This window comes from Podarcis gaigeae (genome assembly GCF_964106915.1).
Source record: "Podarcis gaigeae genome assembly, chromosome: 16".
NCBI lineage: Eukaryota > Metazoa > Chordata > Lepidosauria > Squamata > Lacertidae > Podarcis > Podarcis gaigeae.
In genome coordinates this window covers 21285746-21305076 of record NC_139693.1, presented here as the reverse complement: position 1 = coordinate 21305076, position 19331 = coordinate 21285746, and the positions used below count along the sequence as shown (strand labels likewise).

General features: G+C 47.3%; 1 protein-coding gene across 1 annotated transcript in view; it reads right to left on the bottom strand.

The window, feature by feature from the left end:
• Positions 1-19331, bottom strand: part of RBM19 (RNA binding motif protein 19) — a 101769-nt gene that overhangs the window by 60387 nt on the left and 22051 nt on the right. The window contains exons 17-21 of the mRNA XM_083717081.1: positions 17653-17798; positions 17305-17365; positions 15943-16022; positions 15409-15464; positions 13608-13724 (exon numbers count right to left, since the gene is read on the bottom strand). Of these exons, the coding sequence (XP_083573207.1) occupies positions 13608-13724; positions 15409-15464; positions 15943-16022; positions 17305-17365; positions 17653-17798 (460 nt within the window). The remainder of the gene's footprint in view (positions 1-13607; positions 13725-15408; positions 15465-15942; positions 16023-17304; positions 17366-17652; positions 17799-19331) is intronic.

Below are 19331 nucleotides of genomic sequence, written 5' to 3'. Positions count from 1 at the left end.
GCAGTTCCTAAGATCAAGGAGCAGGGTTTTTTCCCCTAATGTTTCTATACAACTGGGTCCTGTTTTAAATCAAGATGGCAGACTGAAACTTTCAAAACACCACTGATTATATAACAAAATCCTGGGAGAAAAGAGCAGGTTTCAGTCTATGTTGCAATACAACTGGACGCCATTTTGAACCAAGATTGTGAATCGAACCTTCAAAACTGCACTGATTCTGTGGTTTCTCAAAATTCCTAAACAGCACCAAGTACATTGACTGTAACATTCTTAACAGATAAAATAAAAGGAACCACTTATAGAATACTACAGATGTTAGAATGATCTATCAAATTGTTAGATGACTTTTTTTTAAAAAAAAATGCACTCTATATTATTCTACCGTTTTTATAATATGGTACTAAAAAGGGACCACACCTTTCCTTGTGCCTATATAGGAGCAACTGCTATTAATTTTAACTTTTCTGCAATTAACCTGCATTAATTTACAAAGCCCTGAACAACTTAGGTCTGGGGCACCGCAGGGACCATCTGTCCCCTAATATCCCAGTTCGATGACTGAGATCATCTGTAGGAACATTGTTGTCCATTCCCTGAGGCTCATTTGATAGCAACAAGAAACCGAGCCTTTATTGCCATTGGCCCAATCCTGTGGAATACTCTATGTCAATAGATTCAGCAGGCGCCTTCTGTTTCAACTTTCAAAAGCCAGCTGAAAACTTTGCTATGGTGTCAGGCTTATTTATGCAGGCAACTAAGAATACTTCTTTCCATAACAGCTGATTTCTGATCTTAAAATTTGTATGGCTTTATGCATGGCTGTTGCAAACCACCCTGATTTCTTTAAGGAATAGGTAACTGCTTGGCCACTATGAGATAAGGGAGCTGGGGTAGATGGGCCTTTGGACTGATCCAGGAGGATTAGACAAATCCATGCGCTCTACGTGGGGCTACCTTTGAAGGTGACTCGGAAACTACAACTAATCCAAGATGCGGCAGCTAGACTGGGAGCGGCCACCAGGACTATATAACACTGATCCTGAAAGACCTACATTGGCTCCCAATATGTTTCCGAGCACAATTCAAAATGTTGGTGCTGACCTTTAAAGCCCTAAACAGCCTCGGCCCTGGATACCTGAAGGAGCATCTCCACCCCCATCATTCAGCCCGGACCCTGAGGTCCAGCACTGAGGGCCTTCTGGTAGTTCCCTCATTGCAAGAAGTGAAGCTACAGGGAACCAGGCAGAGGACCTTCTCAGTAGTGGCGCCCGCCCTGTTAGAATGTCAGGTGTCAAGGAGATGGGTAACTATATAACTTTTAGAAGACATCTGAAGGTAGTCCTATATAGGGAAGCTTTTGAATGTTTACTGTTTTATGGTGTTTTTATATATGTTGGAAGCCTCCCACAGCGGCTGGTGCAACCCAGTCAGGTGTGTGGGATACAAATCATCATCATCATCATCATGACAGCTATGTTCACCTCCTGCTTTGAGGCCTTCCCACTTTTTGGTCACTGTGAGAACAGGATGCCTGGCAAGGTGGGCCATCAGCCTGATCCAGCAACAAATCTCTTCTTAGCTTCACTGTCCATGCTGGCTAGGAACACTGGGACTTGTATTCCGCCATGTTGGCTATACCTATCAGAGTCTCAACTCCACCACCCCAAAAGCAGTGATGTGAAAAGACTATCCAGGGGCCATTAGCACACATCCTATTGTTTATTTCTTCTGTGGGCCCCAGCGCTTGGAGAAATACAAACAGCCCTAGCGGCCTTTGAAACAGTTTAAGATGGTGGTGTTGCGAGGTGCTTGTTTGGGGTGGGGAGCATCTACTTTGCCTCCTCCCCTCCGCCATTAATCAGACTTTAATCATATTCAGCATGATGCCAGAGGTGTCTGCAGCCAATAAGAGGTGATGGCAGCCAGCTGCACTTTACTGACAGAAGCTGTCAAAACAGCCTTGCAAACAGGAGCTGGAGAAGGAGGGGGGAGAGCTCGATGATAGTGCGAAAATGAGATACAAAACAAGGGGGCATGGGGAAAGGTGTGGGGGTATAGCTGCTCACCCCCCCCCCCAATTTGAGTAACTTAGGGATAAAAAGGAAATATCCAAGCAAATGTTAAAGATGCGGTATAAACACTTAATCGTCGGTGGAGGTGGACACATACAAACACAAAGGGGTACCAGGTGGAGGAAGAGTGGTGGCTGCCACAGGCAGATAGTTGAAGACATTGCATCGGTGCTCCAAACATCCCTGCAGAAGAGATCAACTCTTGTTTCCATTATGCAGGTGAGGGAATCGAAGCTTTGAGAGGTCATGACTTACCAAATGAGGCTGGATTCTGAGATTTGTTGTGGACAAACCCAGCCCATAAGAAGCCCAGAGCAGACCAAAGAACTATTTAGTCCAGCATCTTGGTCTCTCACAGTGGCCAACCAGGTGCCCCAATGGGAAGCCCACAAGCAGGTGGTGAGGGTGGGGGCAAAAGTTCTCTCTCACTGCTGAAGACCAGCAGCTGGTCTTCAGAAGCATACTGGCTTGGTCAGGGAAGGTAGAACGCAGCCATTGTGGCTGTTTTTGATTAGTCTTTTAGTCCTGTGCGACTCTTCATAACCCCATGGACCAGAGCACGCCAGGCACTTCTGTCTTCCACTGCCTCCCACAGTTTGGTCAAACTCATGTTAGTAGCTTCAAGAACACTGTCCAACCATCTCATCCTCTGTCGTCCCCTTCTCCTTGTGCCCTCAATATTTCTCAATATCAGGGTCTTTTCCAGGGAGTCTTCTCTTCTCATGAGGTGGCCAAAGTATTGGAGCCTCAGCTTCAGGATCTGTCCTTCCAGTGAGCACTCAGGGCTGATTTCTTTAAGAATGGATAGGTTTGATCTTCTTGCAGTCCATGGGACTCTCAAGAGTCTCCTCCAGCACCATAATTCAAAAGCATCAATACTTCGGCGATTAGCCTTCTTTATGGTCCAGCTCTCACTTCCATACATCACTACTGGGAAAACCATAGCTTTAACTATATGGACCTTTGTCAGCAAGGTGATGTCTCTGCTTTTTAAGATGCTGTCTAGGTTTGTCTTGGCTGTCATCACTACCTCTTGTGGAAGTGAGTTCCATAGTTCAACTACGCAGAACTTTCTTTGTCTGTCCATCTAATTCCTATGCATTCAGACAACTCATAATGGTATCGTAACAAAATTTGGCGTGATGGTTCCTGAGACTGAGGAGCAGGTTACCCTCTATGTTCGGCTACAAATTGGATGCCATTTTGAAGCAAGATGGCAGATCCGAACCTTTCAAAACTCCAATGCTTTTAAGAAAATTTGGCAGGATTGTATGCCATACCCAACAGCCTTAGAATGAAAATAGGTGTCATCATCCCCCGGGCATTAAGAAGTAGGGCTGGGCGATATCTGGTTTTCAATATCGCAATATATCATCAGCTAAACATCATGACATACCAATAGATCACAATGTCTGAAATAAGGATGGAGCTATGTAGAGGCATTGTCTAGCTTCGCGGTTTCTCCCCCATTGTGATTTTTGCATAGCATGCACACATCATGATTCACAATATACTGCCAGGTCAAACATTATGAAACCAATATCATGATATGGACTTGAAACCGGTTTTGGACGACACATCATGATTCACAATATATTGCCATGTCAAAAAATATGAAACAGATATCAAGATAGGAACTTCAAAACAGTTTTGGAAGATATATCGCCCAGCCCTATTAAATAATTATCCATGTATAAATCTCAGTGTTTTTTGGTTTCTAAGAAATCCTAAGCAATGCCAGGAAGTACTGTCAGCTAGCATATATAAAATACAAACACAGATAAGGAAAAAGATTTAATCTTCTCCTTGATATGCTTGTTTTCTTCTCCTTAATATGCTTGTTTTATTCATACAGGAAGTTTTTGTTTACATAAAGGAAAGAAGATTTTATCTCCTATCTGTAGCCAAAACATAGGACAACCCAGTACTGTAAATGCTTAGAGATAAGAACATGAATAAATGTATGCAGAAGAGGTAGGAAAATCGGACTGGTCTTTCTCTACACCAGGGCTGGCCAATACAATAGCAGCTTCAAGTTCCCATACGCCTGAGCCAGCATGGCCAAGAGTCAAGGGTGATGAGAGTTGCAGTCCCACAGCCAGAGAGCAGCATGCTGACTACTCATTCTCCGTACAGCCATGTAGGCATGGTTCTAGTCCTCAGGGAACCACAGGTAAAATTGCAGGCTACAAAGAGGGGAGTTTTTAAGGGGTATAAAGACCATACATAGCAGCTTATGAGGGCAGGTGTTATAGTCTCCGACAGCATTGGTTCCCAAGTGCTGGTCCACAAACCACAAGGGGTCTGTGGCACCATTCACGTAACGTAACAAAAACTACCACAGAGATATCAAAATTTTGAAAAGTAGGGGGTCCATGGCTTGGCTTTTGAAAAACAGGGGGCCCACAGCACTTGGGCCTGTCCCACAGGGTTCCTCACTCCTCTCAGATAAATATATGGAGCTGGGTGTTACCTTGGTGTAGGAGGTTATATGCAAATACAGTGGTACCTCTGGTTAAGTACTTAATTTGTTCCAGAGGTCTGTTCTTAACCTGAAACTGTTCTTAACTTGAAGCCCCACTTTAGCTAATGGGGCTTCCTGCTGCTGCCATGCCACCGGAGCACGATTTCTGTTCTCATCCTGAAGGAAAGTTCTTAACCTGAAGCACTATTTCTGGGTTAGCGGAGTCTGTAACCTGAAGCGTATGTAACCCGAGGTACCACTGTAAAATACAACAGCACCTAATTTCTCAAGAGGATATGCCTTCCTGCAACCTGCCATGAAATTTTGGAGTAACCAGTTGTGTAGCTAAGAGGGGGTGGGGGGAAATTTGAAGGGAGAAGCACAACACAAGGCACCCAATCCCACCAGCTTCCCAGGTTAAAGGTACTCAGGATGGGGAAGAAGCAAAATAAATAAATAACCCCCCTTTTTTTAAAAAACAGCCAAAGCTGCTCCTTCAAGAAAGAAAAAAAGAAATAAAGAAAAAAGCATCCATTTGGCAGGGAGGCCGTGTGCACCTTCCCCACCCAGCCCCTGCTAGGCTCCACTGGAACAGACACGATGCAGTCCTGCGTGACAGCACGAAATTAATACCATTTTGGGGGAAGCTGGCAGTGAATAATGAGAGTCTGAAATACCTTGTTTCCTCCGTTCGCCTCTTTTAACCCTTGCACCGCTGCAGCTCTCTAGCAGGGCCACGGCATGAACACCGCCCAGTTTGGGCAATTTGTGGGGAGCACCGGCGAGGGTCCCAGGTAGTTGTTGGGAGTTGGGTGCGAGAATGGGGACCACTGGGAAAGATGCTCTCTACCTGTGGGTCTCTTCTCCTTCTGAGTGAACCTACCCTCTCTTCCTTCTGTTATCTCCACTGCCTTCTCACCTGCCCACTGCCCATGGAACAACCAGCACCATCTTCCACAGAGAAAAAATGATGAGCAAATGAACGATGTTGCAGTGTTTTTAGTTTAGAGAAAAGGAGGGCCAAGAGGCAACGTGACAGAAGTTGATAAAATTGTGCAGTGCGGAGAGAAAGTGGACAAAGTTATTCTCCTTTTCTCATGACACTGGAACTCCTAGACATCCAATGAAGATCAGTAATGTCCTCTGCGGATTTGTGCGATGCTCTCCAGACCGGTGACTGGGAGTGGCCGCCGAGACCATATTACACCGGTCCTGAAAGACCTACATTGGCTCCCAGTACGTTTCCGAGCACAATTCAAAGTGTTGGTGCTGACTTTTAAGGCCCTAAATGGCCTCGGTCCTGTATACCTGAAGGAGCGTCTCAACCCCCATCGTTCTGCCCAGACACTGAGGTTCAGCTCCGAGGGCCTCCTGGTGGTTCCCTCCCTGCAAGAAGCGAGGTTACAGGGAACCAGGCAGAGGGCCTTCTCGGTAGTGGCGCCTTCCCTGTGGAACGCCCTCCCATCAGATGTCAAGGAAATAAGCAACTATCTTACTTTTAAAAGACATCTGAAGGCAGCCCTGTTTAGAGAAGTTTTTAATGTTTAATGATGTATTGTGTTTTTAACATTCAGTTGGGAGCCACCCAGATTGGCTGGGGAAACCCAGCCAGATGGGTGGGGTTTAAAAAATAAATTATTATTATTATTATTATTATTATTATTATTATTATTATTATTATTATTATTCTGACTGGCAGCAGCTCCCTAGATGGGAGTTGTTCCTATCCCTAACCTAGGAGATGCCTGGAGCTCCATGGAAAGCAGAAGATTCAGGGAGGATTTAAAAAAAAGGGACTTTTTCATGCAGCTCTTAGTTAAACTATGGAACTCGCTTCTGCAGGAGGCAGCGACGGCCGCCAACTTAGATGGCTTTAAAAGAGGATTGGACAAATTCATAGAGGAGAGGGGTATCAGTGGCCATGATGGCTGTGCTCTGCCTCCGTGATCGAAAGCAGTGATGCACCTGAAAAACGGTTGCTGGAAACTGCAGGAGGGGAGAGGGCTCTTGTGTCAGGTCCTGCTTGCAGGTTTCCCCATGGTTGGCCACTGTGAGAACAGGGTGTGGGTCTACATGGGCCCACTGGCCTAATCCAGAATCCTCTTCTTACTTTCTTCGACCGCCCGTCCTTCGCCTTCCCTTGCAGATTGGGAACCTGATTGCCAGCCTACCTTTGACAACATCACCTGCCTCTGATTCTTTCGACTTTGGTCTGTCTGTGCCAGAATGGGACCAGCTGGTGCCAGCTGTCTCAGAGCTTGGCTGAAGACACACACACACACCCCCCCCACAAATATATATTAGGCATTTTAAGAACTCAGCCACCGTCTACCTGCATTTGCACCTAAAACTACCAGGGAGAGTTTTCAATTCTGCTGCCAGCTAGAAAAATCCTTTGCCCACTGCCATTTCGATTGCAGTCACCGCAGGAGGAGAAAAACTACTTCTGAGAAGTGTTCATTTCAGTGTGCGTGTGTTTTGCAGGAGGGAAACGAAGCCACTGCTGAGTTTTGTTTAGATGCTCTTCTGGAATATATATCTTTGCTCTAAAGCCCAGAGTGAAGGAGCTGCCCGGCACAAACAACTGACAGCAAGACTCCTTGTTCTCTGGAGCGAGGCTGTTATCTGTGGGTCTGGGCTCCTCTGTGCATGGAACAAAAAAGAGAAGGGGAAAAAACTAGCTGGCAGCCAATGCAGTCAGACCAGGTTGGCGTTATATGCTCAAACTGCCTTGCCCCTGTCAGCAGCCTAGCTGCTGAATTCTGCACCAGCTGACGTTTCCAAACTGTCTTCAGAGAAAGTTCCACATATCTCACATTGCGGCAAACTAAGCCAGAGGTTAGGCTATCGCTATCCCTGTCCAGAAAGGGGTGCAGCTAGGCCACAGAGGCCACCTGAGCCTCAAGCGACAGAGATGGATCCAGCAATAGCTCCAAGTTATGGACCCGCTCCTTCAGAGGGTGTGCAACCGCATTAAGAGCAGCCCAGACACTGAGATCCAGCTCCGAGGGTCTTCTAGCGGTTCCCTCACTGCAAGAAGTGAGGTTACAGGGAACCAGGCAGTGAGGGCCTTCTCGGTAGTGGCACCCGCCCTGTGGAACATCCATCCATCAGATGTCACGGCGATACGTAACTATACAAGCTTTAGAGGACAACTGAAGGCAGCCCTGTATCGGGAAGTTTTTAATGTTTAAAGTTTTACAGTGGTACCTCAGGTTACATACGATTCAGGTTGCATACGCTTCAGATTACAGACTCCGTTAACCCAGAAATAGTGCTTCAGGTTAAGAACTTTGCTTCAGGATGAGAACAGAAATTGTGCTCCGGCAGCGCAGCGGCAGCAAGAGGCCCCATTAGCTAAAGTGGTGCTTCAGGTTAAGAACAGTTTCAGGTGAAGAACGGACCTCTGGAACAAATTAAGTACTTAACCCGAGGTACCACTGTATTATGTTTTTATATACGTTGGAAGCCACCCAGAGTGGCAACCCAATCAGATGGTCAGGATACGAATAATAAAATTATTAATATTATTATTATGAGCAGGCTATGTTATGTCTCAGACACCTGATGAAGTGAACTGCCCACTAACAGTGCCTCAGCCTTATCTGGATTGAGCTTCACTTTAATGGCTCTCATCCAGTCCACTAACATGGCCAGTCCAGCACACCAACTTCCAGACCTGCAGATGTCAACATAACCTTGAGGCTGGACTACTGCATACCCTCCAACATTCCTCCGATGAAAATAGGGACGTCCCATTACATAATGATGATTTTACTATTTATATCCCCCACATCTTACTGGACAATAGGGACACTTGAAGGGTCTGCTACTGCAATGGGCTGCCCTTGGGCCTGGTTTGGAAGCTCCAGCTGATGCAGAACATGGTGGCCAGACAGCTGATGGGGCACATAGCTGACCCCATTGCCAATATATTTGAGGTCTTGTGCCACTACAAAGCCTGAATAACTTAGGTCCAGGGCACCTTAGGGATCGGCTTAACCCTTACATGTAAACTTGACCACTAAATTATTGGCAGTCCTGTGGAATAATCTGCCAACAGAGTTTCTGCTTTAGTCTTTAAACTCCTGCTGAAAGCTTTTCTATCGCCAAGCTTATATGCACGGGCAATTCAGAAAACATCTGCACGTAACAGTTACTCGATATCCGATTTTAAATGTTTACATGGTTTTCGTAATCGCTTTGATATCTTTTCTGATGAACAGCGATCTTCAAGCATTTTAATAAATAAATAACAATAAACATTTTGATGTTTTAAGCAAAATGGTATTGGTCTAAGCTACAGCTACCTAAACCGCCAAACACAGCTGAGCAATTATTTGTTTAAGATACTTAGATGCTGTCCAATGACAAAAGATCTCTGGGTGTACTTCAGCAGAAGTTAAGAACACAATTAGGTAACAAAAGACATAGACCATAGAATCAAAATGCAGCATGAAAGCCAGCAATCACAGACTGCATGCGCAGAGCTTAATAACAATAAAAGGCAGAGGTTTTCACAAGAGTCAGAAATTTCGCAAATCCTTAAAACTCCAAATAAGCAAATAAAAGCAGAATAAATTACCAGTTGATATTACCTGGAGCCACGCACAAGCAAAAGAAAACCTGGTTCCAACACCCCCCCACCCCATACCAACAGAAACCCAGGAAAATGGGAGTGAGATTCCCGGGGTCACTGTGGCTAAGTCCCATACAAAATTTGCACATGTTCTCACCATAAAATCACATGAGATTATAGGAAGTTGCCTTATATCAAGCCAGACCATTGATCCATCTAAGTTAGCAGTGTCAACACTGATGGAAAGTGGTGCTCCAAGGTTTCATCCTCTCCCAAGTTTTCAGGTTCCCGATCAAAGGGGCGATTTCCAAGCACATTCGGCTGAACATGGGTAGCATTGTCCTGCAGACTTACAAGCTCAATGCACGAAGGGGGGAGGCTCAAGCTCAATGTTTCAAGGGGGGAGGGTGTGGCATGCAGGAGGGTCCCTGAGAATCACATACAGCTCCATCTATTTAGAGCCCTTGCTCTAGCAGTCATCCGCATTTTAGGTCAATGGGCATAGCTGGATTTTTGAGGTCGTACCATGGGGTGGGGGACGCAGGTGGCGCTGTGGGCTAAAGCCTCAGCGCCTAGGACTTGCCGATCGAAAGGTCGGCGGTTCGAATCCCTGCAGCGGGGTGCGCTCCCGTTGCTCGGTCCCAACGCCTGCCAACCTAGCAGTTCGAAAGCACCTCCGGGTGCAAGTAGATAAATAGGGACCGCTTACCAGCGGGAAGGTAAACGGCGTTTCCGTGTGCGGCTCTGGCTCGCTAGAGCAGCGATGTCACGCTGGCCACGTGATCCGGAAGTGTCTCCGGACAGCGCTGGCCCCTGGCCTCTTAAGTGAGATGGGCGCACAACCCCAGAGTCTGTCAAGACTGGCCCGTACGGGCAGGGGTACCTTTACCTTTACCTTTACCATGGGGGTGCCACCCACTCTGGTAATTTCTCTCGCCTGCTCCTGTACACACACACACACACACACACGGACCCTACCCCTTGAGACAGAAAAGAGAGAGAAAATGCCCACGAAATTCACTTTTGTAGGTATCTGAGTAAGAGCCTCACCCGGAAGAGTTAACCTGAGCCTTGAAAAGCACATAGAGCTGAAAGATGAAGCGAGAAAGAACACCATTCTTGCACCTCCCTCCTTCAACGCTCTGAATTTTACAAGTTTTGCTGTATCGTATTTCGAACCAATTATCTTTCCCCTCCCTTTATGTTGTTTGTATGCTGATAAATGATTTCCCTCTACCCACCACCCACCCCACGTAAAAATGCTTTGGACTCATAATAAACCATTTAAAGCACCTGGAGACCCTCCTTTGTTCTTTAAACCAGGTCAAAGCACTTGTCAATCAAGCTGGGCATTGATAATTCTGACTGGCAGTGGCTCTCCAGAGTTTCAGCCAGAGAAGGGTCTTTTCCTGTCACCTGGTACCTGATCCTTTCCCCCTGAAGATGCCAAGAACTCAACTGGGGTCTACGTGCAGAGAAAGTGCTCTGACACTGAACTATGACCCACTCCCCCTACCTAGTGTCTTTCCTCCCTGGCTCCTAAAATAACCTCTGATCCCAAGCACTACATTTTCCTACCTCATTCATTTCTCTCCATGCTATACCTGCACTAGAATCGTGCTGAGTTCCACAGTTCTAAATGTAAGATGGGGACTGAATGAAGCTTCTACTCCTGCCAACTTTGCTCTCTTGCCTTTGACTGTCCCTTACTCAATGGAGGAGGGAAAGGCACTCTGCACATGCTCAGAGAAGCCTTTTTTGTGCACGTGGGAACCTAGTCAGACTAATGGGTGGTTAGCCAAGGGAGCAAGCAAGGAAGCAGTTCCTACCCCCGGTTCTTCTAAAACGGGACATTGGCCAAGCTCTCTTTAACCCCTCGTTTCCCAATCCCAATGTTTCTACACACACACACACACACACACTGCAAGACTACTGCTAACTCCTGTCCACAAGCAGATATGCAAGGTGAAAAAAGGGATGGGTATATGCCACTGTCATGCAAAAGGGAAGGACTCCACCGATGCCCCTCTCGGCTCATTGCGCCTGGGAGCCTTCTCCCCTGTTTTTCAGAGCAGGCAGAGTAATCAAAGGGCAAAAGCAGCCATCACCAGTCCTTCGGCCCTCACTTAGTTCAAAATGCAGCAGTCATTGCAAAAGAGACAGAGAAATAGTCACCCGCTAGGAAATACAAGAGCGAAAGATAGATTTGACACCAGTCCTGAATTTTCCTGGGTTTCACAGGCAGGGGGCGAAGGGCGCTGGTCTTTGTATTCTGGCATGTACTCAGAAGGTCCCCGAACAAAATCAAAACCAAAACCAAACCACTGGGTAAATTCTAAGTCTTCAGCCTTTACACACTGTCAGCACAGGAACAACAACCAAAAACTAAAAAATAAATAAATTAAAAACGCTCTGGAGGGTGAGAAAACGACACATGCGTTTTTTGGGTCCACCAAGATGCTCTGAGCCAGGCTTGTGGCTTCTGAGAAAGGTACAAAGGCGAGGGGCACCCTTTTTGCTCCGAGCTGGGAAGCAAAATCCTATGTGTGCTTTGTGCTCCCTCTCCCTCTGCCATCTCGCAGCCACCCCCAGCTAATTTGTAAGCTTGCAAATCCTGGTGGGGAAATGAGCCCTTCCTCCAGCTCAAACAGAAGGGGAAAAATAGCAAGTGCCCACAGAGGAGAGGAAACGTCTCTCCAGCCATTCCCATCATCAATGCAGGGGGGAGCATCCCTGGCCCAGGCCAACAACCATTTCTAAGGATGCAGGTTAAGGCAACAGACGCCGGCTTCCACACACACAAGAACCTTGGTTTCTCCCACCTCCACCTGACCAGAGCCTTTAACCTCCACCGGCCGCTATCATTGCCTAGCAAAGAGCCTTCCAGGGAAAGCTTGAGCTCTCCTCTCCAGCAAAGGCTAAGAGTGCCCCCTGGCGGTCCGGCAAAGGAAGAGCAGTTGGTACCCACACAACCCTTTTATTCACAGGGGTGTAAAAAGCATAGAACCGCGGTGATACCAGGGTTCCCCGTTGAAGGGGTCTTGGGGGGAGGCATTGGCCATACGCCGAGAGGTTGTCATTGCTCTCCCCCCGCAACGGCAGCAAAACGGGGGGCGGGCTCTCTGCTTGAACACACGTTTCTCCAGAGCCAGCCCAATCCCCACGCATTCTGGATAACCCTGAAGTCTCCCAGATCCCTGGGCGGGGAACTGGGAAGGATAAACTACACCTGAAACTTAATAAAGTTGTGGGCAATTTTAATCCCATAGCATGTTGTCTTGAGCCATTATTCTGCTCGGGGGTCGCCTGGGGTTGGGGGGACTCCGCCTGTCCACGCAATGACCGCTCCCCACATCAAATGGGGGGCACCTTTTGTGCGGTCATGCGTGCCCCCCCTCCAGATCCCAGTGTGGCACCTGGTAGTTTGGGCTGGCTTCATCCTCCCCAGGCTGGATACCTGGAGGTCTCCGCCTACCCCAGCCATTCGCCCAATCCTGCCTGGGGAGGCATTGCCAGGGGATTGGCCAGGTAAGGGGTCAGGCTTGTTAAGAGCAGGGAGGGGCCCTCCAAAGGTCATCCAGTCAAACCCCCCTTGCAATGCAGGAATCACAACCTGCGGCAGCTGCTGCGCACAGGGACTGGTGGGGCAGGAGGCAGGGAGGTGGACCCAGAAGCAATGGCAGATGGCAGAGCTAGCTAATGCTAGCTTTGGCTCCATCCTCCTTCCTGCTCAGTTCCAGAAGGGCACAATTGAGGGGAGGAAGATGCCCCAAATTAGGCCAATGGGTCAATCTCTCTCAATATTGTTGACACTGATCGGCAGCAGCACCCAAGGACATCTGATGGGTGGAAGGGAGAGGGGGGGGTCTCTATTTTCCAACCCAACAATGGGGTCTCTTCCAGACTGTTGTAAGGGAGAGACAGAAAACCAGAGGGTGCAGAGGTGGAACGGCGTATCATTGAAGAGATCGTGGCAGGTAGGAACCCTGAACGAGAGTATACAATTCCATAACAGGCAGTGGTAGATCACACCCACCTCAACACCCTGTTAAAGGCAACCCCTCTTTGTTTTCAGCCAGTTCAACTTGGCTAACGAAAGCCACAGCTTGTGCCCTTTGCTAGTCCAGGGAGCTGCAAAAGCCAGTGAAATAACACAGGCAGGAGTCCGGAGAAAGGAAAGACGATCGTGATAGCACTGTACTGAGCCAACTGAACAAGAACAGCATATAACTTGAGGGGGAAATACTCCAGGCCTTGTTCATAGCAGGAATACATTCAATGAAATGTATAAAGACAAAACTCCCTCAGAACTACACAGCCAATCAGAGCACACTATGTGAGGATCATGCCGCAGTAATTGATCCCTAAGCAACACCTGCACTTGCCCCGCTCTGGGCTAGGTGACTTGAACATGAACAGAATCAACAAATCCCTACTCTTGCACTTCTAAGACACGGGACATGGAATGTGGCTACAAGAAATACCTCCTTACCTGAAAAGCTCTCTGATTTCTTTCACGGTTGCCTGGAAGGGGATATTACGCACTAAAATCTTGGAGCTCTTTTGCTTCTTGCTGGTTTGCTTCTTCCGGGCCGAGACCGCAGCTGACCTGATGGATCAAAAGAGACAGGGGTGAGCTCATCCCTCCATCACCCCCAGGATCTGCCTCCTCCCCAACTACAGTGGTGCCTCGCAAGACGAAAATAATCCGTTCCGCGAGTCTCTTCGTCTAGCGGTTTTGTCGTCTTGCGAAGCAACCCTATTAGCGGATTAGCGGTTTAGTGCTATTAGCGGCTATTAAAGGCTTAGCGGCTAAAAGGCTATTAGCGTCTTAGCAGCTTAGAAAAAAGGGGGGGGACAAAAAAAACCGCAAGACTCGCAAGTCGTTTTCGTCTTGCGAAGCAAGCCCATAGGGAAATTCATCTTGCGAAGCGCATCGAAAAACGGAAAACCCTTTCGTCTAGCGGGTTTTTCGTCTTGCGGGGCACCACTGTAACAGGAGTTTTTGTCAATGTTGGCACTGCTAAGTTTCCTCGAGGTGCAAGGGTGTACAGCTTTGCTCCAGACCAAGATCACCACCCTGGGCTGAAGCAGCAGCATAGATACCAAAGCCAGCTGGCAAAAGATGCCCAACTCCACACGTCCATCAAATAGGAGAATCCACTGAAAAGTTTCGGCTCTTGGGAACTCCTGATATGGATGGTGGCGGCTGCCGGAACCTCAACTGCCCCCAAACACAAAAAGCTTACTGGGCTTGCAGCTTTCAAGTTTGTGTAAAAATATGTGGAGTAATAATAATAATGATGATGATGATGATAATAAAATTTATACCCCACCCATCTGACTGGGTTTCCCCAGCTACTCTGGGTGGCTCCCAAACGAATGTTAAAAAAACAATACAGCATTAAACATTAAAAACTTCCCTAAACAGGGCTGCCTTCAGATGTCTTTTAAAAGCCAGTTGGTTGTTTATTTCCTTGACATCGGATGGGAGGACATTCCACATGGAGGGTGCCACTACTGAGAAGGCCCTCTGCCTGGTTCCCTGTAACCTCACTTCTCGAAGGGAGGGAACCGCCAGGAGGCCCTCGGAGCTGGACCTCAGTGTCCAGGCTGAACAATGGGGGTGGGGATGCTCCTTCAGCTATACTGGGCCGAGGCCATTTAGGGCTTTAAAGGTCAGCACCAACACTTTGAATTGTGCTCACAATGTCCTGGGAGCCAATGTAGGTCTTTCAGGACTGGTATTACATGGTCTTGGTGGCCTCTCCCAGTCACCAGTCTAGCTGCTGCATTCTGGATTACTTGTAGTTTCCAAGTCACCTTCAAAGGTAGCCCCACGTACAGAGTATTGCAGTAGTCCAAGAGGGAAATAACTAGAGCATGCACCATACTGGTGAGTTCAGCACTAGCTGAAAAAAACAACATAAAAGGCCTGCAAGACCTGGAAAAAAACCATGCTGTTTGGTGGGGTTTTATCTCATATACAACAAATGCACACACAGACAGGACTCCCTCTCCATAGTGCAACGTGAAATTAAGTCTCTCCCGGATACACTGCACTGCGGGGGGGGGGGGGGTTGCACCTCTATTAGGTTTATTGTATTGATTTGTTCAATTTACTTCAATAAAATTGGGTTGGTTTGTTTTTGTTTTTAAAGCAGGAGCTTTAGTTTGGGCAAGGCTAGGAGCAGGTTTCGATCCTTGCACTTCAGGGGGTTGGTCTGGATGACCCCTGGGGTCCCCTTTCCAACTGTACAATTCTAGGTTCAACTCCCAAGTCAGAAACTTACTTGACAGCTCTTTCGGAGATCTTCACTTCCAGCTGATGACCATCCACGGAGCAACCCTGTAAGAAAGCAAAGACTGCTAAGGGGGAATGCAAGAGACCTCCAAGTATAAGACACCCAAAGCCGCCTTATATCTAGAATCAGACCACTGGTCCATCTGGTTCAGTTTTGTCTACACTGACTGGCAGTGGCCCTTCAGGGTTTCAAGGCGAGGGCCCTATCTGGAGAGGCCAGGGATTGAACCTGGGACTTTCTGCACGCAAGGCAGATGATCAACCACTGCACTATGGCCTTTCCCCAACTTAGGAAGCGGACTTACGCCAGGTCAGACCATTTGTCCATCTATTCCAGTACTGCCTACTCTGACTGGCAGCAGCTCTCTCAGGCAGAGAACAGTCCTTTCCTGATGCCTGGTCCCTTGTAAACTGGAGGGGCCAAGAATTGAACTCAGGACCTTCAGCACATCAAGCACGCACTCTTAACAAGCTACAGTCCCCACTCTCTGCATGTGGAAGAGAAGAGGCGTTCGGACATTACCTGTAGCTGTTTGAGGGCTTTCTGAGCATGCTCTGGTTTCTTGTATTCCACAAATCCAAACCCCATGGAAAGGAGCGCTCCTGGAAAAGAAGTGCAAGAGGTGTTGGGGGCACTGGAGGGGAGAGAAAACATTACCTACCAGTTTTAGAGGAACAGAAATATCGGAAGCTGTCTAGGCGAGAGACCACAGTGACATGATGACTGGTGTTTGCTGATAGGGCAGAAAACAGGGAGGCCAACAGTAGGTGGCGCCAGAGGCAATGGCAGGCTAAGCCAATTAATTCTTGGTTTGTTTCCATCCTCCTGCTTGCTCAGTTCCACAACGGCAAAACATAGAAGAGGAAGTTGACAGCAGGGTCCATCCCATGGGCTGGTTTTTACGTAAAAAGGCAGGCGGGTGGGGTAGTGCCCCACTCGCTCCAACAGACCAGCCTCCACTGCACCGGCCCAACAAGCTGAAACTTTGCTGGTGGTGCTGCCACTGGGGTTGGCATTGAGCCATGACAGGGTCTCCCCCCTTTGTGCAATGCCCTCCCTGGCGAGGTGCATCTATCTCCCTCACCGTTGACTTTCAGGAAGACTCTCAAAAACATCCCTGTTTACTGAGGCATTTGACAGCTAAAATATCTTGTTCCTGGCAACCCTGTGAACCAGTGTCTTTATAACGCTTTTAACAATTTCTAGATTTTTAATTTTACCTTTCATTCTTGGTTTGTTTGCTACCCTGGGCTCCTTCAAGATGAAGGGCCATATACACACTGAAATGCTAATAATAAGCATCATCATCGTTTATATTTTGATACAGTCGTACTTCAGAAGTCGAACTCCTTGTGAGTTCAACATTTTGGCTCCCGAACGCCGCAGACCCAGAAGTGTGTGTTCCGGTTTGTGAACGTTTTTTGGAACCCAAACATCTGACGCGGCTTCCAATTGGCTGCAGGAACTTCCTGCAACCAACTGAAAGCCGTGCCTTGGTTTCCGAACATTTTGGAAGTCGAACGGACTTCTGGAACGGATTCCGTTTGACTTCCAAGGTATGGCTGCATTGTTGTGTTATGTTTTTATATTGATGCAAACTGCTGTAATAAGATTCTTATGACACAATGATATTTTATTTATAATTTTAGGGGGGGGAATACATAAGTTGGTGCTTTTGTGGCAGTACTTGATGGTACCAAGTAATGTTGACTCTTTTTCTGCTGCTCATGGCATCCATCCTGCTATAGCAACCCTCTGACCAAGATATGAGTTCCAGCACCTGTTATTTTCACCAAAAAAGGGGGGGGGGACGCACCCTAGAGCAGTTTTTGCCAACCTGGACTACAGGTGCCAAGGGCTAATTAATTGGACAAGAGGACGTACCAGCTTTATCTTTCTTCTTTGAGATGGCGCAACTCTTCACGGCTCCCACCTTGGAAAAAACCTGGAAGGAAAAAGTTGTTTAACCCCAGAGGAGGGAAAAAATAAAAACAATTTGCAAACCACCCAGAAACTAATGCTAAACTTGCACCACATTCCAGTATATTTATGGAAGCGGCTTTTACTTCACGTAAAAAAAAGCTCAGATATAACGCAGACAGCTAACAGTTAGGAAAACTGCAGACAAACAGAACAGACTTCTGTTGTGAATGCAAAATAAAAGTTGAAGTTCCTGCCTTTGGTCAGAGGCCTGGGGAATAAACACAATGCACTCAGCCATTAGACACACACCTCTTGTAGAGTCTCCTCTTTGGTGACAAAGTTGAGGTTCTTTATGAAGAGTGTGCACCCAGGAATGCTTTCCTCCTCTTCTTCCTCATCCTCCTCTATTTCAGCTTCCACTGGCTGCGGCTGAGCTCCTTGGCTTCCACAATCACCTGCAAAATATCAGGCAGGATCACAGCCATCGCCACCTAGCAGCCAGTTACTCAGATTTAGTTTGGATTCCCACCCCTCCTAAAAAGAGGGGACATTATAACAAGCTTGCAACCTGGTGGTTAGCAAGCATTGCAGTTTACCCACTTTTTCAGGGACTCAAAACAGGCAGGTGGCACAACTGAACATTGACACTCCTGAATGTTAAAGAGGATTCCAGACAGGCAAAAGAAAGTACTTCCTTTGCATGCCACAATTGCGGAATTTGTTCCCATGTGATGTTGTGACAGCAACCAGCTTGGATGGCTTTGAAAGAGAATCAGACACATTTGTGGAGGGTAAGACTAGACAGGGTGCTACCAGACAGGGGTGGCAGTGTTCTGCCTCCACTGTCGGAGGAAGCATTTATTTATTTTATTTGTTTTGTTTCATAAAATTCACATGCCGCTTGATTTGTGAAAAGAAAACGCTCAAAGCGGTTTGCAAGAGGAAAGAAAAAAAATTGAAATTATCAGTTGTTGTTTTTAAAACTATCTAAAACCTGGGAAAAAAATTAAAATCAAGGATAAGTGAATGAAAACACATGTAACTACATGTCTGGATAGGTTCGTCTACACAAAAACATTTTAAGCGGGTGCAAAAAAAAGAGCACAGGGAAGGCGCTGGCCTGATTTCAAGAGGCAGGGAGTTCCAAAGTGTAGGTGAAATACTGATTTCTTACAAATGTGGAATGGGTGTCATGTTGCACCTGGTACAGACAGAAGAGATCCCAAAGGTAAACTGTCCCCAAGCTGTTAAGGGCTTTATATACAGTGGTACCTCAGGTTACATACGCTTCAGGTTACATACTCCGCTAACCCAGAAATATTACCTTGGGTTAAGAAGTTTGCTTCAGGTAAGAACAAAAATCGTGCTCCGGCAGCACAGCGGCAGCAGGAGACCCCATTAGTTAAAGTGGTGCTTCAAGTTAAGAACAGTTTCAGGTTAAGTACGGACCTCCAGAACGAATTAAGTACTTAACCCGAGGTATACCACTGTACTAATAATAACACCTTGAACTTGGCCCAGTAGCAAACTGGCAATCAGGGCAGGTCTGTAATATGCTGACAGTGTCGCACTCCTGTCAGCAATTGTGCATTAACCGCAGCTTCCAGATCCAGGGAAGCCCCACATAAGTTTTGGAGTGAGGTGGAGAAGCACACTGGGGGGCAAGGGGAACACGACAAAACCCTTCTTCCTCTACACCAGCCATATTTGGCCTTCAGTCCTCCAGATATTTCTGAACTACACTTCCCAGCATCTTTGACCACTGGACTATGCTGGCCGGAGACAACGTCTGAGGCTGAAGAAGCCCGCTCTACACACTTCTGACCTGACGCATCCAGGCTGAACATTTGCAGAGCGCTTCTCTCTGTGTTTAGCCCCAAACCGGGGAACCTCAGACCCAGCCCCCCCCCCAAGATGCAAGATATTTAAAAACATAGTCAAACCAACGATTCATGTCTTGCTAGATAGGCACACAGTAGGAGCTGATG